This window comes from Vicugna pacos, chromosome 3 (assembly GCF_048564905.1).
Source record: "Vicugna pacos chromosome 3, VicPac4, whole genome shotgun sequence".
NCBI lineage: Eukaryota > Metazoa > Chordata > Mammalia > Artiodactyla > Camelidae > Vicugna > Vicugna pacos.
The window spans coordinates 5020999-5048654 of NC_132989.1; the positions used below are offsets into that span (position 1 = coordinate 5020999).

General features: G+C 36.0%; 1 protein-coding gene, 1 long non-coding RNA gene and 1 pseudogene across 2 annotated transcripts in view; all 3 read left to right on the top strand.

Moving 5' to 3' along the window:
* The window catches only part of LOC140690845 (uncharacterized), a 30063-nt gene extending 12270 nt beyond the window's left edge, over window positions 1–17793 (top strand). The window contains exons 2-3 of the long non-coding RNA XR_012066173.1: window positions 7422–7490; window positions 12914–17793. This is a non-coding gene — a long non-coding RNA (uncharacterized lncRNA). The remainder of the gene's footprint in view (window positions 1–7421; window positions 7491–12913) is intronic.
* On the top strand, window positions 8544–10032 carry LOC102528173 (olfactory receptor 2G3-like). Its single transcript, XM_031672500.2, has one exon. It carries the CDS (start codon window positions 8813–8815, stop codon window positions 9839–9841), a length of 1029 nt encoding a protein of 342 aa, XP_031528360.2. The 5' UTR covers window positions 8544–8812; the 3' UTR covers window positions 9842–10032.
* A 1402-nt stretch (window positions 17794–19195) lies between the features above and the next one.
* LOC140690842 (alpha-actinin-1-like) lies at window positions 19196–20320 on the top strand (annotated as a pseudogene).
* The last annotated feature ends 7336 nt before the right edge of the window (window positions 20321–27656 follow it).

A 27656-nucleotide genomic window follows, 5' to 3' on the forward strand; every position in this document is an offset into this window, starting at 1 on the left:
TCTTCTCTGTATCTGTGAGTCTGCCTCTTTTTGTGGTATTCACACATTCTTTTTAAATGCAAAGGGAACAATCTCCAGGATAGATCGCATACTCAATCACAAAACAATCCTCAGCAAATTTAAAGGATAGAAATTATGAAAGCACTTTTTCTGACTACAATGCTATGAAACAAGAAATCAGCTACAGAAAAAATGGGAAAAATACAAATGCATGGAGACAAAACAACATGGTATTAAAAAGAACTAATGGGTAAATGATGAAATCTAAGAAAAAATCAGAAAATACTGCAAAAGAAATGAAAATGGAAACATAACTTTCCCAAATCTATGGGATGGAATAAAACAATTTTAAGATGGAGTTCATAGTGATACAGACCTTCCTCAAGAAATCATTAGGACTCCAGGGTCATGAGAATGGTTTGCAAATCAATCAGTGTGATATACCACATTAACAAAAGAAAGGATAAAAATTACATGATCATGTCAATAGATGCAGAAAAAGCATTTGACAAATTTCAACATCCTCCATGAGAAAACCTCTCATCTAAGTGTGTACAGAGGGAGCATATCTCAACATAACAAAGGCCATTTTTGACAAACTCGCAGCCAGCATCAGACTCAATGGTTAAAAGCCGAAGGCCTTCCCATAAATTCAGGAACAAGACAAGTATGTCCATCCTTGCCATTCTATTTAACATAGCCTTGGAAGTCCTAGCCACAGCAGTCAAAAAAGGAAAATAAATAAAAGGTGTCCAAATTGGAAAGGAAGAGGTAAATTGTGACTCTTTGCAGTGACATAGTACTTTATAAAGAAAACCCTAAAGCCTTCACCACAAACCTATTAGAACTAATAAATGAAGTCAGCAAGTTTGCAGGGCACAAGATGAACATTCAGAAATCTGTTCCATGTCTATACACTAATAGTAAAATTTCAGAAAAAATATTAGAAAAAGAAAGTTAAAGACAGTCCTATTTAATATTGCATCGAAAGCATAAAATATCTAAAAATGAAGTGTAGTATGAAGGTAAAAGACCTATACTCTGAAAACTATAAAACACTGATGAAGAAATTTAAGATGATAGAAAGAAATGGAAAGATATCCCATGTTCTTGGATTGGAAGAATCAATATTGTTAAAATGGTCCTACTACCCAAAGCAATCTACAGTTTCAGTACAATTCCTATCAAAATAAGCATGACATTTTTCACAGATAACCCTAAAATTTGTACAAAACCACACAAGACCCTGAATTGCAAAGCTATCTTAAGAAAAAAGGAAAGTTGGAAGTACAACCTCCCCAGACTTCAGACTGTATGGCAAAGCTACTATAATCAAAACAGCATGGTACTGGCACAAAAACAGATACACAGATCAATGAACAGAATAGAGTTCCGAAATAAATTCATGCACCTATGGTCAGTTAGTAAAAGACAAAGTAGGCAAGAATATATAATGTTGAAATGACAGTCTCTTGAACAAGTGGTGCTGGGAGAACTGGACAGGTATGTGTAAAGCAGTGAAATTAGAACATTCCTTCACACCGTAAACAAAAAGAAATGCAAAATGGTTTGAAGACCTAAATGTAACTCTGAAAACCATAAAACTCTTAGAAGAGAACGTAGCCAGTACACTCACTGATGTAAACTGTAGCAGTATTTTTCTAGATCTGTCTCCTAAGGAAAATGAAATAAAAGCAAAAATAAACAAATGGGGCTAAATTTAACTTAAATGCTTTTCCACAGCAAAGGAAGCCATCAACAAAATGAAAGACAACTTACAGAATGGGAGAAAAAAACTTGCAATGGTGTGATCAACAAGAAGTTAATATCCAAAATATATAAACAACTTATACAACTCTGTATCAAATTAAAAAAGACCTAGATAACCCAATCAATAAATGGGCAGAATATCTGAATAGGGATTTTTACAAAGGAGACATACGGATGGTTAACATGTGCATGAAAAGATGCTCAACACTGCTAATTATTAGAGAAATGCAAATCAAAAATACAATGAGGTATCACCTCATACCTATCAAAATGGCTATCATCAAGAAGTCTCCAAATAAAGACAGTTGGAAAGGATGTGGAGAAGGGAAACCCTAGTACACTGTTAGTGGGAATGTTGGTGCAACCATTATGGAAAACAGTATGGAGTTTCCTCAAAAACTAAAAATGGACCATATGATTCAGCAATTCCACTCCTGCATATAATCTGGGAAGAAGAACTCATTTGAAAAGATACATGTTCCCCAATGTTTACAGCAGGACTGTTTACAGTAGCTAAGACACAGAAGTAATCCAAGGTCCCATCAACAGATGAATAGACAACGAGAATGTGGCAATATATACAATGGCTACTACTTAACCCTAGGGAAAAAATGAAATTTTGCCAATTGCAACAACACAGATGGACCTAGAGCATATTATGCTTGTGAAATATTTCAGACAAATATGGTATGTTATCACTTATATGTGGAGTCTAAAAAATAAAACAAAAATGAACATAACAAATGAGGAAGAGGGTCACAGATACAGAGTGAGTGGTTAAATAGTGGCTACTAGTGGAGAGACAGAAAGAGAGAGGGGCAAGATAGATTTATGTTTTATGAGCTACAAACTACTATGTATAAATTAAATAAACTCGAAGTATATTTTGTATAGCACAGAGAATATAGACAACATTTTATAGTAACTTTAAATGGAGTACAATCTATAAAAACTCTGAATCACTCTGTTGTATACCTGAAACTAATATGATACTGTAGTTACTATATTCCAGTTAAAAATAAATTTTTAAAAATATTAAGAGAAAAAAGTGAGATTGCAAAGAAAATAGTAAATCCAGATATTTCATCAGATCACTTTAATTTTAAAGTTACTTTCCACTATCAGGGGAGGACGCTCATAGAGCAAGTTAATGGTGCATGGAATCCAACATATAAGAGGAAGGATTAGCTTTAAAGAGAATAAGGGTGGTCTTCTTTCTTGTAACTGGAGTGAAGGAGGAAGGGTGCAACAGAAGTAGGCTGTTTCTGACTCACAGACATAGAATACAGTCTTGTGGTTGCCAGTGGGGAGGGAGGTGGGAAGGGATAAACTGGGAGTTAGAGATTTGCAGATACTGACTGGTATATATAAAATAGATAAACTAGTTTATACTATAAAGCACAGGGGAATATATCCAGTATCTTGTAGTAGCTTACAGTGAAAAAGAATATGAAAATAAATATATGTATATCCATGTATGACATTGTGCTGTACACCAGAAATTGACACAACATTGTAAACTGACTATACCTGAATTTAAAAAAAAAAGAAGTAGGCTGTTTTTATCTGTTCATTTATTTTATGTGGGGAAAGTTTGATGGCTCCTGTTTTATTAAGAAAATATAAGGTCTCAAAATAATATTAAAGGAAGAAAGGAGAACTTCACACTTGGGAAGTATGTGTATTCATTTTCCCTGGATGATCCCCGGAAGCTAGTCAGTTCCTTAGCTAATTCCCTGCTGAGGACTCAGGTTTTCCCCAGAACATTTTTAATTGTAAATAAATCATGACCTTTTCATGACATTGCCAACTTCCCCGTTTCAGGATCCTCTTCTGCCAGAATTCTCATTACCACTAGCAGTTCCCTCAGGGTTTGCTCCTGTTTGAAATATGACTCTTCAATGTACATTGTTTTGAAGCCAGTCATCTTGTTGGTCAGGGTCGAGTTAGACATGGAAACACCAAACTAGAAATATTCTATGATTTTCTCCTAAAGATGTGAGAAATTTGAACAAAAGGAAATAGCCCTGATGGTAAGTATGAATTGTCTGTTCAGCCTTGATTGAATACACTTGGGTCTTGAAGGGATTTATAAAAGTTAGTGAGACGAAACTTGTAGTTTCTATCACTGCTGGATTTGTTCTATCATTAAAATAATAATGATGTTTGATGAGACAGGTAAACTATCTGAACTTCAGGTTTTGCCTATCAAATAAGGCAATAAAACAATTTCTTACTATTCTTCCTATGTACAAATTAGTGCCATGGACTTGTTTAGAATAGCTGACTGAAATTTTTGAGTTAACTTCTTTTTTAAGCACGCTGTAGATGATGATGATGATGAAAATGATAGGGAGATGATAGATAGATAAGTAGATAGATAAACACACACTCAATTCCACTTCCATACAATTCCACCGCTCAGTGAGAGCACTTCAGTTCACAGTGACTCAACTTTCTGTATCATGAGAAATACGATAAAGAAGGCTTCATTAAGTAGTGCATCATTGCAAGCCTTTGACTTCTGGAGCTCTCTACCAGTTCAGAAAAATAATGCAAGTGCAATTTAATGACTATAACTGAGGGTTTGCGTTATTGGTGGGATTTCATTGAGGAGAAATGAAATGTATTCTAGAGAACCATTCTTTTCTTGACTCTGTTGACTTTATGGTCTCATTTTGGTGTTTCCTTATAAGATGTGATTGTATTATACTGAAACTTGAGGGTCAGCAAGAATCAGAATCTTCTTGGGTAGGGGACACTTGGTTACACATTAGACCAGACCATTTACTGCTGAGGAGGGCAACTTCCAATCTAGTTTTAAAACACCTAAACAGATACTGAGAAATCTGTAACCACTGGTCTTGTATTTTCACCAACAGACAGTGTTGCCATGGAGGAATAGAGCATACGGACAAAATGCTAGATCAGACAAACATCTGTCTTACATTGGATTTCTCCAAATTGAGAGAGGAGAGGATTGCAATTTTTCAGGCTGTTCCAGTGCTTTGTACAGGCTGGTGGTTGAGGTGGTGAACAAGGGCTGAGTGGCACAATAGCACAGGCAGCAGAGGAGTTGATTCCTGGTTAAAAATCTATGTGTTACTTTCAAGCCTGATTGCAGGCAATTAAAAAGACTTTGCCTGACAGGCTTCATGAGGGGAAGCCGCTACCCCTCCATCAGACTTGCTGCACAGCCAATGCACTGTAGTCTCTGAAAGATTGCCGTCAGAGACTCAGGTCCCTCTGGTTGGTCACGTTCTTCCCCACATTGGTATTTCTATCCTAAGCATCTTCATTTCCTAGGTCTGTTTGTCTGAAGCTTTGGGAAGAGGTGCTTCTGCCGAGACCTCCTTGTTGAGGGAGAAGGGGAAAACTTTAAGACAGCTTCTTCCACTCTGATTCAGTCCTCCACTTTCCCACACCGAGCACTTTCCTTCTTTCCCTTCCCTTGGTTCCAACATCATAAAACTACAGGAGCTATTTGTTCAGGGTACCACCAACAGTGATGGGATTTCCAAGCCTATTCTTTCTTTTCCTCCCCTCCCGCCTGTGCAGGGTTCCATAAGAGGACAAGCAACAGGAGGGAGTAGGTGCTTTCTCCAGCTTTAGGCTTTTGTTTACACCATCACAGTAAGCGATTACAGGCTTCAGTGTAACTTTTGTTTTGGCTCATTGTTGCTTTAATTGGCTGCTTCTACAAATGCAGTTCAGCTCCACCACCCCCACAACCCACTCAGTTTATCTGACCATAAGTTTTTTTTTTTTCTTATATTTGCTATAGGGAAAATTATTTTTTAAAGAGTTTGACTTTGGGAAATAGGACACCTGAAATGCATTCACTTCTTCATCAAGCTGTTATCAATTATTGTACATCAGACATCATAAAAATTACACAAAATATCAGTAAAACATGACCCTTCAGTTTAAAAAGTAGCTTATGGTTTGGTAGAAATATACAGAAGTAAATATTAGGTCAGTCGTGTCTTATAGTTTCTATGATAGAAATAGGTTTAGGGTGTAGCAGTGACACAAAATAAATCTTGCCAGACTGGAGACTGGAGGTATGTCAGAGTCAAAAAGGAGGTTGTATGTAATTGGCAAGTAATGAGTTTTGAAGATTGTGTAGATGATTTCCAGGTGATGGGTGCTGGAGAGAATATCCTTGTAAAGGGATCAGTATAAGGAAACATCTGACTAAGTGAAAGGGCAGTTAGGAGACTGCAAACTGCTCAGCATGGTGGGACAAGACATCAAGCTTCTAGGGGTGGAGGCAGGGGTTAGGGAGGACATGGACTAGCAGAATAAGGACCTTGAGTTCTTTGCTTGTGGTCTTCATCCTGTTGGCTGGTTCCTGCTTTGTTTAAATGAGAATTAGAGATCATGACACTCACTACCTCATTTCTCAGTTTTTATCTTTCCCTGTCATTTATCTTTTCTTCTTCCTCCTTCTCCTCTTCTGTCCCCCTCCTCCTCTTTTCTACGCAATCAGTTCTATACAGACATCTTAAAACAAACTTACTCAAAATCATCAATATTTCTAGACTCTTAGCTTAGCCTTGATTTCAAAGTCCTTCACAATCTCAACTACATAGTACTTCACAATCTTTATTTCTTTCACTCACACAGTAACTTAATTGTTATTTTAAGAAAACACAAGGAGAGTCCCACTTTTAAATTTCTCACACAATTTGGTACAGCTTCAAACCTCTTTCTTAATTGTTGATTTATGTCTTTGTTGAAAATCTCAGCTTGCTTTCTGCCTACTTCCTGTATTATTACCTATTTTTCCCCATTTTTTTTAATCCCTGTGTCATGTTTAGTGTAATAATTCTCAATTCAGGAGACAAATAGGCATTAGACATTTCTGAAAAAGTCAGCATGAACTGGCATTCAAAACCATTCCTGCTATACCTCCTTTGGAAGGGAGGAAAGGACATCTAGCTCAGGGTGTATAAATAAGCACACTAGATACAATGCCCTTGTTTGAATCCTTTACTAAAATGTTGCAATCTGTCAGGAAGAAGAACTTTGGCCAAAAGCATGGGGGGAAGGGTGGCGTGAAACATGTTTTGAATTGGGAGTCTTTGTAAGTTGGGCACAAATGTATCAAAATGGGAAATACAGCCCCTCATTTTACAGTTTTCTAGTTTTCTCATTCTGAAAGCAAAGCATGGTATAATGCAAGTCTTCATTTCTCCTCCTGCTACTGAGTCCAAACTCATTCTGCTCGCCACACCAACAGGCGAGTAGATCAGGAGGCGAGGTGCTGGGGCAAGGAGTAATGACTTTATTCAGAAAGGAGGCAGACAGAGAGGATGGCAGACTAATGTCTTGGAGAGCCATCTTTCTCAAGTCAGAATTCAGGCTCCTGTTATACTAAAAAGGGGAGGGAGTGTGGTTGGTTGGTGCAAACTTCTTGCTGTAGGAATCCTTTGTTCTTGCAGCTGTCCAGGTGGGTCAGGTCATGGTGCCCCTGCAAAACCTCTAACAAAACAGATGTTATTTTCTATTCTGCAACTTGTCATCTTTACATAGGAACAAAAGTGTTAATATCCTTAAAGGTCAGGTGGCGTTTCATTCTCTGCACAACAAAGTATTTTATCTTGCTCAATGATTTCTATAATTTGGCTCCAAATGCTTTTTTCTAGGCAAACTTTGTCACCTTTCTCCTTATAAAGGCAAGTGAATTCTGACCTCATATTTTCTTCACCTTTCACGTAAGTCTTTTCCATTTCTGTGTATAATCTGTTTTACATTTTTATCATGTTGAAAGTTAAGGAGCTTTTAAATGATTATCTAAGAGCTATTTCAAATTGATTTTATACTTATGAAGTTACCATAATACGTATTTAGTTCTTTATTAATAACATATATTCTCTCGTGTATATTTTTGTCTTGAATATTAAGAAATTTCAGCTTGTTTAAATAATGTTGCATTAAAGTATAGTTATAAAAATTATTTTTATCAGTTCAGTCACTGAGTCTTCATATTTCAAAATAATCTTTCTCATCAGTTATTTTGCAAAATTTATTTGAAAATTATTTACTTAGATCATACTTTTCAGTTTTATTTTTAAATTTAAATTATTTATCACTGTATAGCACAGGGAAATATACACAAAAAGTTATGAGAACTCACAGAGAAAAAAATGTGACAATGAGTGTGTATATGTCCATGAATGACTAAAAAATTGTGCTGAACACTGGAATTTGACACAACATTCTAAAATGACTATAAATCAATAAATGTTAAAAAAAATGAAAAGGAAAAAAAAATTTTACCGAACACTTAAAATACACAGAGCTTGGTGTAAGCACGATGGGACAGCCATATAATCAGCCTAGATGGAAAGACTGGATCAGAAATAAAACCTAAAAAACCGTGTGAGGAAGTACATAATCATATGTGCCTTTCTGAAAGCTAGACCCACAGGAGAGGTCCCTCAAAATACTTCATAAATAAAAGTTTCATGTTTAAATCAAAATAAATAAATAAATAAATTATTTATCACCTAACAATTCAACTTCATGTTTAAATCAAAATAAATAAATAAATAAATAAATTATTTATCACCTAACAATTCAACTTTGTTTTGTCTCTCTAGATAAACCTATGACTACCTTACTTTTCTCTGTTGAGGCAGTCAGTGCACAGAGATAAGAGTTTAAGAATATTTGTATATAGGGGGAAGATGAGAAATTTTCCATTCTCATTTGTGCCTGTGATAAAACCTGAATACCGTATTTCGTATGCAGATTTCTGTCAACATTAAAAACCGTGGAGATGCTGTTCACTTTAAGAGGCACATAATTTCAGTAGTAAGTCCTTACACATTTCTTGATATACATACACGTGTCTTCTTTGTGTGACTTTAATAGTCAGTTTCCAGATAACTTCAAAGTTGAAAGCATTTATGAATTTAAAGAAGAGTCATTGGACTGGAATGAAGTAACATGGATTAATGTTCCAAGTCAAAAACACTTTAGGCGTAAAATAGTAATAGGTTGGTTAAGTCAGTCTCCTTGATCCTTTCAGCTCATGCATGCTGTGATTCTAAGGTCAGCTGTTTCAAATGTATCTGGTCTCACTCCTCTTACAGCAGGTACAGTTCCTTCTAGAGGGATGGAAAAAGCCAATGAGAGTTCCCTGATGGGTTTTGTCCTTCTAGGCTTCTCAGACCACCCTCGCCTAGAGGCTGTGCTCTTTATATTTGTCTTTTTCTTCTACCTCCTAACCCTTGTGGGAAATTTCACCATCATTATCATCTCATACCTGGATCCCCCTCTTCATACCCCTATGTACTTCTTCCTCAGCAACCTCTCCCTGCTGGACCTCTGCTTCACTACTAGCCTTGCACCTCAGACCCTAGTTAACCTGCAAGGACCAGAGAAAACAATCACTTACGGTGATTATGTGCTACAACTCTATATTTCCCTAGCACTGGGCTCCACCAAGTGTATCCTCCTGGCTGTGATGGCCTTGGATCGCTACGTTGCTGTCTGCAAACCCCTCCTCTATGTGGTCATCATGAACCCATGGCTATGCCAGCAGCTGGCAACCATCTCCTGGCTCAGTGGTTTGGCCAATTCCCTGATCCACGCTACCTTTACCTTGCAGTTGCCTTTTTGTGGCAAGCACAGGCTGGATCATTTTATTTGTGAAGTACCAGCTCTCCTCAAGTTGGCTTGTGTGGACACCACCACCAATGAGTTGGTTCTTTTTGTTGTTAGTGTCCTGTTTCTCTTACTTCCCCCCACATTCATCCTTATCTCCTATGGCTTCATAACTCAAGCAGTGCTGAGGATCCAGTCAGTGGAGGCAAGACGCAAAGCCTTCAGCACCTGCTCCTCCCACCTTACAGTGGTGATCATTTTTTATGGCACCATAATTTACATGTACCTGCAACCAAGTAGCAGTTATGCCCAGGACCAAGGCAAGTTCATCTCCCTTTTCTACACCATGGTGACCCCCACCTTAAATCCTATGATCTACCCTTTAAGGAACAAGGATGTGAAAGAATCTGTGAAGAAACTTCTCTCAGGAAAACTGTGCTCCCTTTGGACGTGATGTACAAGAAGTCACGTGGTTGCCCTGTTTCTATTTAGCCAAACCAATTTTCTCAATTTTATACCGATTAAGTTAGTTTACTTGTTTTAACTGTGTAAAAGCTATCCCCCTCTTTTATGTGTAAACAAACAAAACGTATATATGTTCACTTAACTTCAGAGCTTGAGCCATGGGAAAGAGCTGTTCATGGGTATAAGTTGCAATTATCACCAAAGTTCGTATTTTGCTTCTAATACTTATTCTCAAGGATTAAAAAAAATTAAACTGTTAAATATTTACCAATTATTCATTGTAAGTTAAGAAGCTTTATAGATTTCTCTAAGAGCTCTTTCAAACAAATTTTATGTTCATAAAGATAATGTATCTTTAGTTCTTTATTAATAATGTATATTCTTTTCAATATACTTTTCTGTCTTGAATATTGAGGACTTTTAGCCAGCTTGTCTAAATAATTTTCCAGTTTTAGTGAATTTACAACAGTGAGCGCGTCCCTTTTTGGGTTTGTAGGTCATGGCATGCATGGCAGATACAAAACTTCTAAAATAAAAAGTAATTCAGTACTTTTGTTCTAAACCGTTTTATACATTAAATAAAAATAGTTGCACTTCAGAAGATACCATTATTTTCTTAATAATTATTGCTTAAATTTAATAAAGAAGTCTGTCACAGTCAATGATTATCCAATGAATCTTTGTAAATCAAGAAAACATTGCAGTTAATATAAGCTGGGCCATGGTGGTTTGATTTTTTTTACATCACAAACACATAGGCCTCACTCTATAGAGTGTGAATCTGTGTAGGCTGCATAAGTAATTCTGTAAGGGTATGTGCGTTTACATGTGTGCATGTGTATGTGTAATACTAACTGGAAGGGAACAGTGAATATGGAATAATAAATAGAAGAAAAGAGATTTTATTAGATTGATAATTAATTCACTGTTCCTAGTATGTTGTCTCATAAAGGGTGCAATGTGTTATCAAAGCTTTTTTTTGTTGTGTCATCTCTAAAATAGCAGTAAACTTTCTGATAAATTAATACTTTTCTTTTCAAAATAGGCATACAATGATGTCTATAAATTATTCTCCATTGAAATTTGTTACTCTTATCATTACATGTGGAGAAGAAAACGTCCCTTATAGCAAAAATGGGAATTAGAAATGGGAGTTTCTATTCACATGAAACTTCTAAAACCACATTTTAGAAAAATAGGTATAACCAATTGTCATCTAGATATGAAAAGACAATGCTGAACTTTGTACACTATCAGTAACTTAAAATATAGAAAAAAATAATTATGCAACAATGTTGGCAGATAGTTCAAAAGCATCAATGTGTAAATAATTAACTATTAGCTCTGTATCATGTAAATGAAAAACAACTTCAATTAACTTACATTTTCCTTACAATGGAAAATTCAGAATATTTTATTTAATTTATTATGGAAGTTAAAGCTGGTGTTATCTGTTGAATATGGGAAAGACTGAAAAAAAATTCCTTGAGATAAGAAGTGAAGGATCAAAAGTTACACAAATTTTGTGTGTTGTAAGAAAGTGTAATATATGCATAAAAGGATTTGAAATTAATGACTTTTTCACTCTGATTAATAACAGACATATGTAAAGACAAATTTCAAAACTATGATTATTAACCTGCTTCTAAAATAATGAAAATGATGAAACTTATGGGTTTGTTTAAATCGGAGTCACAGAATACCTGTCTTTAGAGAACTGAGAGTGAAAAAATAAGCCGTGTAGGCAGTACTTGTTTATTACACCAAGTTTCTCTGCAGGAGAAGGGAACCAAAAAGGCATATGGCCATGATCTCACGTGTCCAAGCTCAGTGATAACTTATGACACATTTAATTAAATTTTGGCTAGATAATATGACCTCAAAGTTGAAAAATCACAAGCTTTAAGGTTGAGAATTTACTTTATTCAAACAATCAATGTGTGATACAAACAATGTGTGCCTTGCTTCCTGTGATTTAAAAAAATGGGCCATGTTTTGACAATATTTTCACTAACTGGGTTAAAAATTGTAAAATATTATTTGGCTACTTAGAAATAGCATCCAAACATTTAATGTTTTAACATACTACAGAACATAAATAAGCAGAAGCAAACTAGTTTGCCAGGATTTCTGAGCAGAGTATTTCCAACTTTAGGCATATGATTTAGGTATTTTACTGACTTGGAATTTATGAATGGAAATGAGCCTTCATTGGGAAATCTCTTCCTATTTATAGATTTCTTATTCAATTTGAATAGCAGAACTCTTTAAAAAAAGTCATTAATACTGTTTCCATGTTCAGCAATCCATACATTTAAGTAATTTTTTCTAATTTAGTAAGAAAAAAACATAATTGTTTAGCTTAAGCTATTATCAAGTTTTAGACACTGTGATGAAGAAACAGTATCACACTTCTCACTGATACAATACTATTACTTTATTTTCAAAATTAACTTATTTAAGATTTTGTGCCAGATCTTGATAAAGGAGTGAGGAAAACACTATGAAACTGGTTCCCTGGGAGAGAGCGGTAAAAGAAAGTTCGAATTCAGAGGTTCTAATCCCAGATAAGAAGGAGCAAGCGTTTCATCCTGTCTCTTCTACAGAAATGCATCTATAAGGCCTAGATAGAGCAAAAAATATATTAGTGACCTGAAGACTCTGGAAAGTAAATAGTAGCAGGCAGGTTGAAGAAGACCAATATTTAAAGTACCATTACCTGTGGTGATTTTTGACTCTGTTTTTTAATAGTGGCTTAGCCCATGATGCAGGGTCAGTCATGAAAGAGAAAATTTTACCTAAATCTAAAATTATTTTAAAATAAAAAAGTTTATTTATGGGTTTTGCTTTTTAGAAAGATGGAGTAGAAGTACTTTTTCTTATTCTCCCTTTTATATTCAATTTAAATCACTGGATATCATTTATTAAATAAACACAAGACGACCGTGAAGGCAGGCCGACTAGGGATCTTGGGATCTTGGGATCTTGGGATTTTAGGAACAACATAATGATGAGTTCTCTGGTTTCTTGTAACTGTTGCTTTTCTTCCTCTTCATACCAGGCTGGATCATGGAAAGCTGGCAACTGAAAAATGCCAAATGGTACAGATTACAATGAAAAGCACCAACCAAACCCAACTCTCTCTAGTTAAATGAAAGGGAAGCCACGCAAGACAGAACTTTAGACAGTAACTCACTCACTCTATTCAAACACCACACAAAAAAATACATAGTTCCACCCACACTCCCACAACAACAGGGTAATGAGGAGCTTAGATGTTCACCGTTTCTAGAATTTAATGAGACATTCCAAGCCGCCCAGCTAGAGTGCTGTTACAGAAGACCAACAGGGCCCTAGGAATTTTATGCCCTCTGAACAGAAATGAGGCCGCCCCGCAGTGTCATCCCAGACCACATGAGGAGCCTGAACTTCCACTCCCACTTGGCTGTGCCTCTCTCCTTTCCTGCTGGGATGGTGTCGGAGGAGGCCTACTAAAGTGTCTGGACTTTCGCCATAGGCTGGTGATAACAAGGCTCTCCACTATGGTGTCAGTGACATCACCTGGGAAGCAGTAATGTGGAACCCCTGCTCATTCAGCCGAAGAGGCATTAGCAGAGGCCTGATGGATATTAAAACTACCCCCAGCCCAACAGTTTGAGGAGCCCTTCCTCATAACACAGGTGTCAGTAAAGGCTGAGAGGGAACACAGACATCCACTCCACTTGGCAAGAGCCACCTTCTTTCCCTGCCAGAGCAGTTTCAGACTAGGAGATCAGCTAAAAGAGTTTTAAAAAGTTCCAGAGTCTAGTAACATAATACCAAGTTTCAATTAGAAATCACTAGTCATATCAAGAAGCAATAAAAATCTCAACTTGAATGAAGAAAGACAATCACTAGACAGCAACACCAACATGACTGAAAATTTCCACTTCTATTACAAAATTTTAAAGCAACCATTATAAAAATGCTCTAATTGCAAATTTTGAACACACTTGAAATAAATGGAAAAGTGGAGTCTGAGAAAAGAAACAAAGATTCAGCAAAGTACTAGAAAATAAAAGATAAAAAAATTATAGAACAGAAAAGGTACAGTAACAAACTGAAAAAAAGTCTCAGTGAATGGTTTCAACAGTAGAAAAAGGGAACAGAGGACAAAGCTGGAAGATAGAACAATTAACTTACCTAACTTGAGCAAGAAACAGAAAAATCAGACTTAAAAAAAAAAAGAAAGAAAAAGATGAATAGAGTTTCTGGGACCTGTGTAAATATAACAAAAGATCTAACATGAATGTTTCAGGAGGAAAGTAGAAAGATGGTGAAGCTAAAAAAATTTAAAGAAATAATGGCTGAAAAATGTCCAACAATAGAAGAAATAAACTGAGTCGAGAAGCTGAGTGAACCCCAAACATCTAAAAACCAAAACACATTATAATCAAACTTCTGCAAACTATAGACAAAAAAATTCTTGAAACCCATGGGAAAGAAACAGCATCTAACCTCTGGGGGTTGTAGCTGGGAGACAGTTTGAGTAACAGTGGACTTCTCATCAGAAACCACTAAAGCCAGAAGTAAATGGCACAAAACTTTAAAAGTGTTTAAGGAAAATAAATCCACCCATAATTCTATGTCAGTTGAAAATATACTTTGAGAATGAAGGCAAAAATCAGCTGATCAAATCTAAGAGAACTTTTTGCCAGCAGATCTGTAACAGAAAAGAACAAATCTGACTCCATATGGGATCTGTTCCTTTGGCTTTAACCCTGTGCCCTGTTTTCTAGGCTTCATCTTGGCTAGCTCTGCACCTGTTGTAAAAGAATGCTGCCTTTAGCCTGAAATATACAGGAAGTATTTAAAACATAGGGAATCTTCTCTCTCCAGAGGCTTCAAAATATTAACGTTTTCTCTCACTAGATCTTAGTAATCAACCACCATTTTGTTACAAAAACTGTTATCAAAAGAATAGCTAAACTGAAACCAGACGTGGTCCCCACCAAGTTTATATTTCTGGAGCAGAAGGCCATTCGATGAGGAAAGATGTCTTTAACAAATGCTATTGGGAAAACTGGATATCAACTTGCAAAAAAAAAAAAATTTAGACTATTACCTTAATCATATAGAAAAATTAACTAAAAAAATATCAAAGACCTCATTAGAAGAAAACATAGGGGGAAAGCTTCATGGCATTAGATTTGCAATAATTTCTTGAATATGACACCAAAAACAGAGAATAAAAGAAAACATTTCATCAAAATAAAAAGGTTCTAGGCATAAAAAGACACTATCAATAAGGTGAAAAGGCAAGCCATGGAATTAGGTCAAATATTTGAAAGTCAAATATCTGATATATCTGATAATATGAGTAATATAGAAAAAGGCACAAACTACTAATGCATAAAATAAATAACCTACAAGGATATATTGTACAGCACAGGGAATACAACCAATATTTTCTTAAATGGAGTATAATCTATAAAAACATTGGCGTATAATCCACAAAAATACTGAATCACTATACTTTACACCTGAAACCAATATAATGTAAATAAACTATACTTAAATAAAGAAGTCCTACAAGTCAACATTAAAAACAATCCAATGAAAAAATAGGCAAAAAAAAGAAGATATACAAATGGCGATCAAGCGCATGTCAAGATCTCTATTATCATTAAATTAGTGAATTTCATAGCACAACCACAATATATTTTGCACACGTTAGGATGGCGACCACACAAAAAAAAAAACCAAATAACAAGTGGTTGTGAGGATGTAGAGAATTAGCACTTTTTGCATTTCTGGTGGGAATGTAAAAAGGTGCATCCTCTATGGAAAACAGTATGCTGGCCCCTCCAAAAAAATTAAAAATAGAATAAACATAAGATCCAACAATTTCACTGCTGGGTAAATATCTGAAAGTATTGAAAGCAGGGTCTTGGAGAGATATTTGTACACCCATCTTTATAGCAGTATTATTCACCACAATCATAATGTGAAAGCAACCCAAGTGTTCATCAAAGATAAATGGGTAAGTAAACACGGTATATGTGTACAGTGGGATATTATTCGGACTTGAAGAAATGAAGTTCTGATACATGCTGCCACATGGATAGACCCTGAAAACATGCGAAGTGAAATAAGCCAGTCACAATGGGACAAATGCTGTGTAATTCCACTTACTGAGGTACCTAGAGCAGTCAGATTCGTAGAGAGAGAAAACAGAATGGTGGTTGCCAGGGGCTGGGGAGGGGAGAAGGGAGAGCTACTGCTTAACAAGTTCAACGTTTCAGTTTGGGAAGAGGAAAAATTTATGGAATGAATGGTAGTGAAGGTTGCACAACAGTATGACTATACTTAACGCTACAGAACTGTATGCTTAGAATTGGTTAAAATGGTAAATTTTGTGTACAATTTATTACAAGTAACAAATTAAAAACAATTTAACTATTAGTTTCACAAAAGCATAATTCTCAGGAGACAATTATGCAGTTAATAAAAAGCCAGTCTTGTAAGTTTACGTATTCCATAGTTCCATTTATGTAACATTTTCACATGATAAAATTATAGAAATAAAAGAATGGATTAATGGAACAGGGGTTTAAGGAGAGGGCAGGAGCCAAGTGACTGTGACTATAAAAGACAACATGAAAGGTTATTGCTATATTATTTGTTAATAGTGTACTTTAATTTTGAAGATTTTACTATTTGGGAAACTGGGTAAAGAGTTCATAGGTTCTTCTTCTTTATGTTTTATTTTGTAGAGTTGAGTGTGAATCTACAATTACCCCAAAATAAAAAGCTTGATTAAAAGAAGCTTGAGAGCCAGAGTTTTATAATATTTCCCTGCCAAGCTACATAACTGCTCTTGCTAAAACACAGTGTCCTCAAATTCTCTTAATTGATTTCATGGTCCCTTATTAAACCGCATATGATACTCACAACAAATGTTAGCTTTTGTCATTTTATGAAATCTAATAATGTACATCTGGAACATGAAAGCATCATCTAAGACATGATCAAAGAACAAGGCTCATAAACAGATGATGGATTCTGAAATATGTAAGAAAAGTAAAATGGCACATTCAGTCCACACTTATAGTGACTATTCCATTCATACTACTTAGAAGTCTTTCTAGAACTAGAGAAAACAAGTAGTGAAATGTGTTGTGTTTAGTCTAGATTTACAACTTTTCTTCCAACATAGGATTATTTAGCATTTCTAATAAGAAGTACAATTGACTTTAAGAACTTCAAAACATTTTTTATCCACTAGATTTTGATTTTTTTCCTGAGTTTGCCACAATTTCTGAGATTTCAAGGAAGAAGCTACATTTTCCTCCCCTTCTTCCTGAGAAATAACCTTTTTATTGCACCTTTTTTTTAACGTTTGTTTCTCAAGATGTAGATTAGAGGGTTTATAATGGGAGGGACAAGCTTATAAAGGAGGGCTAAAAATTTGCCAACTCCTGTAGAGACAGTCTGTTTGGATTTTATATACATACAGGTAAGGATGGTATAAAAAAAAATCACTGTGAGATGAAACCCACAAAATGTCATTTTCTTTCTTCAGATTACTTAATCCCTGTAACTGGTAAAAATCCACAGTGACACTGTTATAAACAACAAAGGGAAACTGTAAGAATAATACAATAAATATTACTTTTTTTTGTAGGAGACAAAGTCCCCAAGGACTAGTTGTATTCTTGGGGCTGATTTACAGAGAATGTGTGAATGCTGCTGTGGCCACAGAGGTACAATGACATACTGTGCTGTGTGTGCTACTGAGATGCCAAAACTCACCGGCTGAAGGGTTTAGTCTTGGCCCTGCTTCTGTGGCTGCTGCCAGGGGACATCTCTACAGCCTGGCTCTGGTGGCCCTGGTGCTCCTGCCTCTGGTTCCTGTGGAGGGTGACCAGAGATATTTATTAAAATATGTTTATTCCCATATATTCATTGTTTATATTTTTAATGACTAAATCATCTGCAACCGTATTACTAAAATTCTTTGCTTCTAATGTCAGACAAGGTTCAACACACTTCAAAGGTTTCAAACGCTTCAGAGTATGTTTTTTCTGATCACTCTGTACATCACACAATACTTCTGCAACATCAATTCAGAAATTAAGGAGACTACTTCTAAAGTACCCATAGGGTAAAGAGTAATTATGGAGAATACTAGAAAATATTTTGAAATGAAAACTTGCTTTCCTAAAATTTTAATATGAGCTTTAAAATTAATTTATTGTTCCCTTTAAACCTGAGGTAAGTATTTATGTAATTAATTTCAGGAAAAAAATAGAAATAAGAAAACAAAAGATAAAGATAGAAATCAATGAAATATACAAACATGCTCTACAAAGGCAATGAAATCTAGAGTTAGCTCTTTGAAAAAAAAAACTCATAAAATTGATAAAACCTTGGGAAAAGTGATCAAGAAAAAAGACAGAAAACAAATAATCAACACCAGAAATGGGAATATACATCATTATCAATCTCAAACATGTCAACAAAGATAATAACATATTACACAAAATGGCAATTATTTTGGAGTATGGATTAAATAAATTAATCCTTACAAAAATATAATTCACAAAGTCTGACCACACAGGGACAGAAACCTAAATCATCATATAATTTTAAATAAACTGAATTAATATTAGAAATATAGTCCCGCAAAGCAAATTCCAGACTTCAATAACTGTACTTGTGAATTTTACCAAATACTTAGTGAAAGAATTGTGCCAATATTTCACTGAATTACCCAGAAAATAGACAATTTTTAAAATACATCCTAACTAGTTTTATATACTGGCCAAAAGTTGATACCAAATCTTAACAGAGACATGATAAGAACTGAATATTATAGGCCAATCTCATATATATTATATTATATTATATATATCCTTAAGGATGTGAAATTGATATAACTGAAAAGCTATTCATACTTAATGAAAAAAATTAGCAATCTGAAAATCAAATTAAACTCCCTTAGTATGACAAAGGAAGAGTATGTAAAAAACACTTAAGAGAAATAGTATACTTAATCAAGAAATGTTAAAAGCTGCTTCTCTGATTCTGAGACCAAGATGCCTCTCTCACATTTATTGTGTGTACTACTGAACTGTTAGCCTATCCAATTAGGCACAAATAATGGAATATATATCCCTTTAAAACAAAGAACACTCTCATTAGGCATAGTCCGTATGGTTCTGCACTGAAAAAGTTCAGTAGAATGTAGTAAAATGTATTAGAATTTAATATAAACTAATCAAATTTAAATATTAATGAAGAGAAACAAACTTTAAGTAGCATGTACAATGCTACCTAAATATTAAATACCTATGAGTGTATATAAAAAGATATTCACGAATTTTACCTCAAACCTGCAAGAGACCTTCATAGTGCCCACCATGGAGGAGATCCAGAGACTGACCACAGGCCACGAGCAGTTCAAGGCCACCCTCCTCGATGCCGACAAGGAGCGCCTGGCCATCCTGGGCATTCACAAGGAGGTGTGCAAGATTGTCCAGACCTACCACGCCAACAAGGCGGGCAACAATCCCTACACAACCATCAGGCCTCAGATCAATGGTAAAAGGGACCACGTGCGGCAGCTGGGCCTCTGGGAGACCAGGCCCTGATATAAGAGCATGCCCGCCAGCAGCACAACCAGAGGTTCGCAAGCAGTTTGGGGCTCAGGCTGACGTCATCGGGCCCTGGATCCAGACCAAGACGGAGGAGTCAGAAGGATCTCCACTGAGATGTATGGGACCCTGGAGGACCAGCTCAGCCACCTGCGGCGGTAGGAGAAGCACATCGTCAAGTACAAGCCCAAGATTGACCAGCTGGAGGGTGACCACCAGCTCATCCAGGAAGCGTTCATCTTCGACAGCAGTCACACCAACTACACCATAGGGCACATCCGCGTGGGCTGGGAGCAGCTCCTCACCACCACCGCCAGGACCGTCAATGAGGTGGAGAACCAGGTCTTGACCAGGGATGCCAAGGGCATCAGCCAGGAGCAGATGAACGAGTTCCGGGCCACTTTCAACCACTCTGACCGGGATCACTCCAGCACGCAGGGTCGCGAGGAGTTCAAAGACTGCCTCATCAGCTTGGGTTATATTGGTGAAGACTTCCCACCACTCCCCTCCCCCGGAGAGGCAGGATTTACCTGCATCATGAGCACTGTGGACCCCCCAACCGCCTGGGGGTAGCGACATTCCAGGCCTTCATCCACTTTATGTCCCGTGAGACGGCCGACACAGATACAGCAGGCCAAAGCGTGGCTTCCTTCAAGATCCTGGCCGGGGACAAGCATTACACCACGGTGGACGAGCTGAGCCGTGGGCCACCGCCCGACCAGGCCGTGCACTGCATCGCACGAATGGCCCCCTGCATCGGCCCTGACGCCGTGCCTGGGGCTCTGGACTACATGTCCTCCACGGCGCTGTAAGGCGAGAGGGACCTCTAACCCGCGCCGCCGGGTCTGCGCCCTCCCCCCCATCCGCTACGCGAGCCCCGCCCTGTTGTGCCGCCGCCGCCGCCGCCGCCGCCGCCGCCGCCGCCGCCGCCGCCGCCGCCGCCGCCGCCGCCGCCGCCGCCGCCGCCGCCGCCGCCGCCGCCGCCGCCGCCGCCGCCGCCGGGGTGTTGGGTTTCCGTGCTCGGCCTCCAAGGAGGCGACCCGGGACCCATATGGCATCGAGCCTCCCTGCCCGCGAAGTGACAGTTTACAAAATTATTTTCTGAAAAAAACAAAGAACAAACAAAAAAATACCTTACATTAAAAAAAAGTAAGAAACCCAAAAACCACGTATTTTATTATAGAAAATTTTTTCTCCTCCACCAGACTTAAATGGAAAAGAGGAAAAATTAACTATTTGCACCAAAATGTTTAATTTTGTCGCGACACAGGAAAATAACTAAGCACAGTGTTATATTCCATCCTTTCTATCGATTTTTTTCGGTGTGTACCATCTGATTTATTCATTTCTCCAATCTCATGCCCACCTTGAGGTGAGGGTGGGGGTAGAGAATAATCTTGTCAAAAGGTACATTGGTGCATGTGTGTTTGCTAGCTCACTTGTCCATGAAAATATTTTATGGTATTAAAGAAAATCTTTTGAAATGGAATGCATGGAGGAGACATTTGATTCTAGAAGGTAAACATTATCAGGACCTTTGGGAGAAAAAGACTGAGATTCGAACCACCAATGAACCAGCAATATGTTTTCCATTTTTCTTCCATTTTCCTCTGGCCTGGTTACAAGGCAGCCCCAAACCTATAAATGGGTATTAGGGCATTTACAGAGAGAAGTCTAGGAGGATCTTTCTAGTTCTTCCTCAAAGAGAAAGAAAGGAAATGCTTAAAAATCAGAGGAACTGGAGAATCATCCCTTTAAGCGCTTTGCTTTATTCTCTTGTATCTGTCTCCTCCCCCTGCAGTCCTGCAGGAGTGGTAACTGCTTATCTTGAGGGTTCTTCTTCATCAGGGGCACCGTGTCCTCAAAGGGTTGTGGAGAGCACATCTCTTCTTCCTTTGCAGTTTTGCTAGAGACATAATTTATTAGCAGAGAGTATATGACAGAGAAGAAAAACAAAAGCCCCAGGCTTCCAGGCATGTGGCAGAAAAGGGAGGTCAATGGAATCAAATTTACCAGAAAGGTTATGGAGTCAGTGAGCCTCAGATAAATGATGCATAAAGTTGCACCTACATTCATATGATCCCAGAGAGCGTATTTAAGACTTTGAGAATAGGACTTCATTAATAGGCTGTATTTCTTTTCACTGGGTGGTGCACATAGGGACAGATTTAAATAGCACTGCAAAGACTTTGAAAGTAGAAGACAACAAAATCAAAACACAGAGGTGGCTGGTCAAAACTTACACCATAAACTCAAATATAAGCATTTATGCTTAAAAAAAAAAGGAAGAAAAAAAAGAGAAAAGTCAGTATTCACTATAGGATTGAAATAAGACCCAGAGACACACAAAAAGCTATACAGACTGTCCAGGATACATTCCAAAAACTACTTGTAATATAAAAAAATAAGAAATCTCCAATTTTCTAAGGAAAAAAGCAATCATAAGATATTAATGCTGAGATGACTTTCGTTTGAATTTTTTCACAGAGACTTTAATGTTGTTATGATAAGAATTACCTACTAAGTAAGGTTTAAAATATGTATATTTAGATTTAGAACACATAAAGAAATAACACAGTTTTGACAAGACATGACAAGAATACCTACTTGTGATAACAGAGAACAGACCTTATGGTATTCAAGATATTCATAAACTTACCTATTCACTTAACTTGGCTTTTATATTTCCCACATTCTTGCCCCTTCTGGCTCCTCCCCTAGCATTTTCTTCATCTGGATCTCTCGCTCAACAATACAAAATTTAGTTGTATCCATTCATATTTCCATTCTATCTATTAAATCTTTATTTTCTGAAGAGCACCGTATGTTTAAATTCTACTAAGCCTTTAGATTTTTGATTGTTTATATCCACTACTGAAATATTTTTTATATCTGCACACATCTTTATCATGTTCCAATTCTTTCTTTGAAAAGATGCATTTTATTTGTTTTATATCTGTGCACTGTTTACCTTACCTAGTTATCATGAACATGCCGGGTCAAAATGTGCAGGTATCAATCCTTCCAGGACGTTAAGAGGGTGCCCATCACTTTTTCCCTCAGGCTTTCCTGCATCATGGTGTGTGCAGCGGTTCCTCACACCAGAAACCAGACACCTTCCACCTCCCCACTGTTTTCTGGTTTTGTTTTTCTTTGGTGGCTAGTTTGCTTATTGCCTAGTGTGGTGAAATAAAGCTTCTCTGGATTTTTCTGTGTTCCTCTAAAATTTTACAAGTCCTCTCTCGTATCGTGAGATTTACATGTGTAGCCATTCCTCTTATCTCCAGGAGATGGCCAAAGGTTACAGTGTCTTGTAAATTCCTAGATTAAGAGCAGGTGCCAGGAATATTGAAGTGGCTATCTGCCTATATATTTACCTGTCAAACGGAAATGAGAATTGAGTTCTGGATGCCACTGGAGAAGTGTTACCGACACACCAAAGTGTTGGGTTTAGGAGTAATAATTTTCAGGAAGAGAGGCAGACAGCTGCCTCCTCTTTTTTGCTTCCTTTCTTGTCTTTGGGTCCTGCTACTGTTGTGGACAACTGACCAAGTTGTACTGGGATTGTGAGTTAGGGCGAGTGGGTTGACCCTTACTGTGTACTGTGAAGAATAACAAGAAATTTGTCTCCAATCCAGAATATCTTATTAATTTAGTGTTAATAAAGATGAATAATAAATAACCATCACCTTAGCTGCATCTAAATATTTCTCATTTCTGTGTTTTCTGTTGGATGGAGGGAGGCTAAAGCCTGTTTGGGGGTTATCATTTTCTCATTTACCTTCAAACTTTCTGTATTTTTTCCCCCGATATGTCTTTTTCAAACTTCGTATTTGGAGATTTAAATCCTCTTTCATGTATGCTTACTGAGTTTACTATATATTTGGAATCATTTCTGTCATCCTATTTTATAATTTAAAACAAAATCATTCCAAATAGAAGTTCACTCTTTCCAGCAAATGTAACGTCTGTTTACCTGAAGGTTAATAATCCCTGTGCTTACAGGGTGGTTATATGGGGTCACCCGGCTTCCTTATTTCCCGTGAGCATCTTTTTCTTGCTCCTTGGAATAGAGGGGGGAAAAGGGCTGCTTTAACCCCTATCTTCCCACAGAGAAAACATATGTGTCCGTGGCAGAAGTGCCTAATGGATTAACATTTCTGGGAGACCATCTCAGGAAAAGGATGAGATCTTCCTTTAGAACTTGGGGGGATTCAGAATCTTTTTGCTCAGATTCTAAAAAGATTGGACAGAGAGAGAGGTGATTCTGGGAAGATAAAATCTCTAACCACAGTGATCAAATGAGACATTTAAAAATTCACCTTCCCAGTAAAACCATTGTGAACCCTTAATGGTTTGTGCAATTTCACGATTCAGTGAAAGCTAATGGTGTGTTTCTCACACCTGCTTGGGCATTTATCTAATTTTGCATTATCTCAATGTGTATAATTTTATGCGCCGTCTCAATTGTAAGTACCTTGAAGGTGGAAGCTGTGTATTATTCCTTAGTATATAATTTTGATAACTGTGAGCCAATAGCAGACATATAGTATAAAAAATTTAAATAATTGTTGAGTTAAAAAAATGGTGTATGACCTGCTCTGACAAAGTATTTCTATTGGCAAAAAATAAGAGGAGAATTTTTTTATAATTTTATAAATCATAATCATTTAAATAGGAACATTACTGTGTATTTTCAACAAAAAGTATACCCTAATAAAATTAAACGAGCCTATAAAATATAAAAAAAAAGATTGATAGTGTCTGAATGTGACCCAAAGAAGAAACAAGTATATTCATTAGGATTCAATTATATTTCCCCTTAAAATGTAAATATTTTACTACATGTCTAAGAATATTTAAGGAAATATGGAGTTTCAGAAATGGCATATGTTTGAAAATATGGGTCGTACTAACTCATTAAAATTTCTCATTACATTTGAGTGTATCTATATAATCCATGTAATCAATTTGAAGACTACAAGAACAACTTTAATTGAAGCATTACAAATCAATAGTTCCGTAACTTTTTCTGTCACTTTTAAAACTATTTTTTAAATGTCACATTATATGGTAGAAAAAGAGAAAAATGGTTAGAGAATAAGATGGAAAAGTCACTTCCAATGGCTCCCTCTGCATATTTATTTTGTCTTTTGTAAGTTGTTAACGATTTCTTTGTCCAGATTAAAATGTATAGTATATATGATGCAAATTATACGCACTTACTTATACACATGAAATGAAATTATTTTCCACCACCTTTTCCCATGCAATATTTAAATAAGAATCTCTGAGCCACGTTGAGAGATGTTTTTACTTTCCACAAGCAGCACCAGATCTGTGCCATGCTTGGCAGAAAACAACAAAACAAAACAAAAAAAAAAACCCTTTTATCAATGATGCTCAAATCATGAAATTTAGGGAAGGAAATTATGATAATAACCAAAAAATGCCTAATTGCCCTTATTCAATCAACAGAAATTTGATGAGTAAGGTAAAAAGACTGAAGCAAAAAACTGCTACAGAGTCAGTTTTCAAATTCTCAGATGTTCAAGATTCTACTGAGCTGTTCACATTCAGTTTGTCTATATCTTTACATATTAATATTTTGAAAATATTGTGAATTTATAAAATCTTGAAAGGTACTTCAAAAATGAATAAATTGAGAAAGTAGATATTAAGATCTATATTAAATACTTGTTTTCCCTTATACCCACACTTACTAATTTGACATGTTTTAAACAAGGATTATGAGAAATAGGTCAAAAATATTTTGACAAACACATAAGGTGGGTTATGTAATCAACATGTATTCTTGAAAGCACAGTAAATTTCCCCTAAATTTTGTACTTTATCATTTAAATTTGTTAAATTTGTTAATTTTTTCATCTTGGATAAGGCATAGTATCTGCTTACATATAGAAAGCAGAATTTGGGGAGGAAATTTTTGCCAATATTAACAATAGCCTCCTTCTAAATCAAACATAATTAAATCTTAGGTAACTGCCATCTAATTAAAAAATGTGATATTTTTGTTAATAACATACTGCTGAGGAAGATAGTCCTATAACCTTCCTTATTAACCCAAGAGATTGACAGCACACCTACTAGAGAACCAGAGAAGTTCTTATGAAGCACAATTTCTCACCTGCTTTGTGAGGTTCATTTGTGTAAGAATAAGCGTCGTGTGTTTATGAAGAATACGCAGGTTGAAATCAGTTTTTTTTGGTAATAAACTGTCAAACACATAATGAGAATTAGAGCAAGAGATGTGTGGCTAGAATTAGTCTTCTCCTGTAACTTACCCAGAAATCAAGCTTTCTTATTATTTATATGACTTACTCTTTCTGCATATTATTAAACTCAAATGTATTATATACAAAAGCTTTTTTCATTAGCAAACAGTGACTTCAAGTTTCCACTATATAGAGAAAAAGAAAATAAGTTAATTAAGAAAAAAATCACTGATACTTTTAGATCTTAATATAATCCAAAATTTGTAATTTATTTTGTATGTCAATATCAAGGAAAATTACAGTTAAATTTACTTAAAAATCAACAGATGTTTTTGTTAAAGCTACATTTCTGAAGAAATTCTATAGTCTTCCTTTATAACTGAATGGATTGATAGCTAATAAAAGAATCCAAAAAATCCCTCCTAATGTTTAATCTCTCTACTTATTTTGTAACATCCTTGTTGCCTGTTAAATCTAATGCCCCAATTTTCTAGAGAACATACATTCAGATCTAGGGGTCAAAAAATTTCATTACTTTTTGCATACTGGGGCTTTGGATACACCTTTGTGTGAGCATGCAAAAATTTTAGGGTGAAATTAAACAATTATAAGCATTTATTTAGACATCTACTCTGTGATACTTGAAATTTCTCATGTTATCTTACCCATCAGGTATTTAGTTTCTTAAATCTGTACCTTTCCACACTGTACACATATTTTTTTTTTTAACTAATGACAGGTTATTTATCTTAGCTTAAAAAATCAAAAACTTGATGTACAGTTTTCCTATCTTTTAAAGAATTCATTACCAATACAAACATTTAACAAGAAGAAAGAGAAATAATCTAGCCCCAAATTTTCAAAAAATCATTAATTAAAGGCAAACTTCTATCTGTCTGTCTATCTGTCTATCTATCTATCTATCTATCTATCTATCTATCTATCTATCTATCTATCTAATGCATATTGTTATTTATTCTATAGTTAATATAATGCCCATCTTTCCATTAACAGGAAAAACAGAAATAAATAAGTAAGTAAGTAAGTAAGTAAGTAAATAAATAAATAAATAAATAAATAAATAAATAAATAAATTTATTTTCCATAAATGTTTTCCAGTTGATTTGGTATGTACTCTTTATTTCTTCTTCATTTTGTGATTTGATAATTTTCTTTTGCATTATCTTGGTTTTTCTTATTTTGGCTGTGTGATTCTATTATGTGCTTTTGTTGTGTGGCTACCCTGTTTTTCAAGTATATTAACCCATTATTATATCTGTTTGCTTTAAACTGATAGTCATATAAACTCAAACACATCCTAAAAAAAGAAAGAAAAAAAAGAAAAAAATATATTTTCTTTCTCCTTTCTCCCACTTTTTTATGATTTTTTTGTCCCCCTGTACATCTTCCTGTTTATTCTGTTGCAACCCATTATAGTTATTGCATTTCCACTTACGGTCTTCTCTGTTCTATAGCATCCTGCTGCTTTTCTATTTAGAATAGACCTTTCAGTATTTCTTTTAGGATAGGTTTAATATGGCTGAATTCTTTTAGTTTTTGCTTCTCTGTGAGATTCTTTATCTTTCCTTCTATTCTAAAGGTTAGCCTTGCTGGATAGAATATCCTAGGTCGCAGCTTCTTCTCATTCTACCCTGAAGGATTTCAAATGGCCTGAGGCAAGGAAGACCCCTTCCCCTTTGTATATCTCTTCATAATGGCACTTTAAAAATCTACACTCTTCTCATGAAGTAAGATCCCATGTAAGATCTGCTTTATGGAATGTTTTAGACTAGGTGGAAACAAGAAAGCAGTATAGTTGGGGAGACAATAGCACAATTTTATAAACAAGAAGTTTTAAAAATTATTCTTTGGAAAACAGATCTCAGAAGTACACTTGCTGTTAGATACCTAAAAGGAAGGGCAAAGGTAA

Coding starts and splice junctions, on each gene's coding strand:
- LOC102528173 (XM_031672500.2), top strand. CDS start 8,813: ATGCATGCTGTGATTCTAAGGTCAGCTGTTTCAAATGTATCTGGTCTC.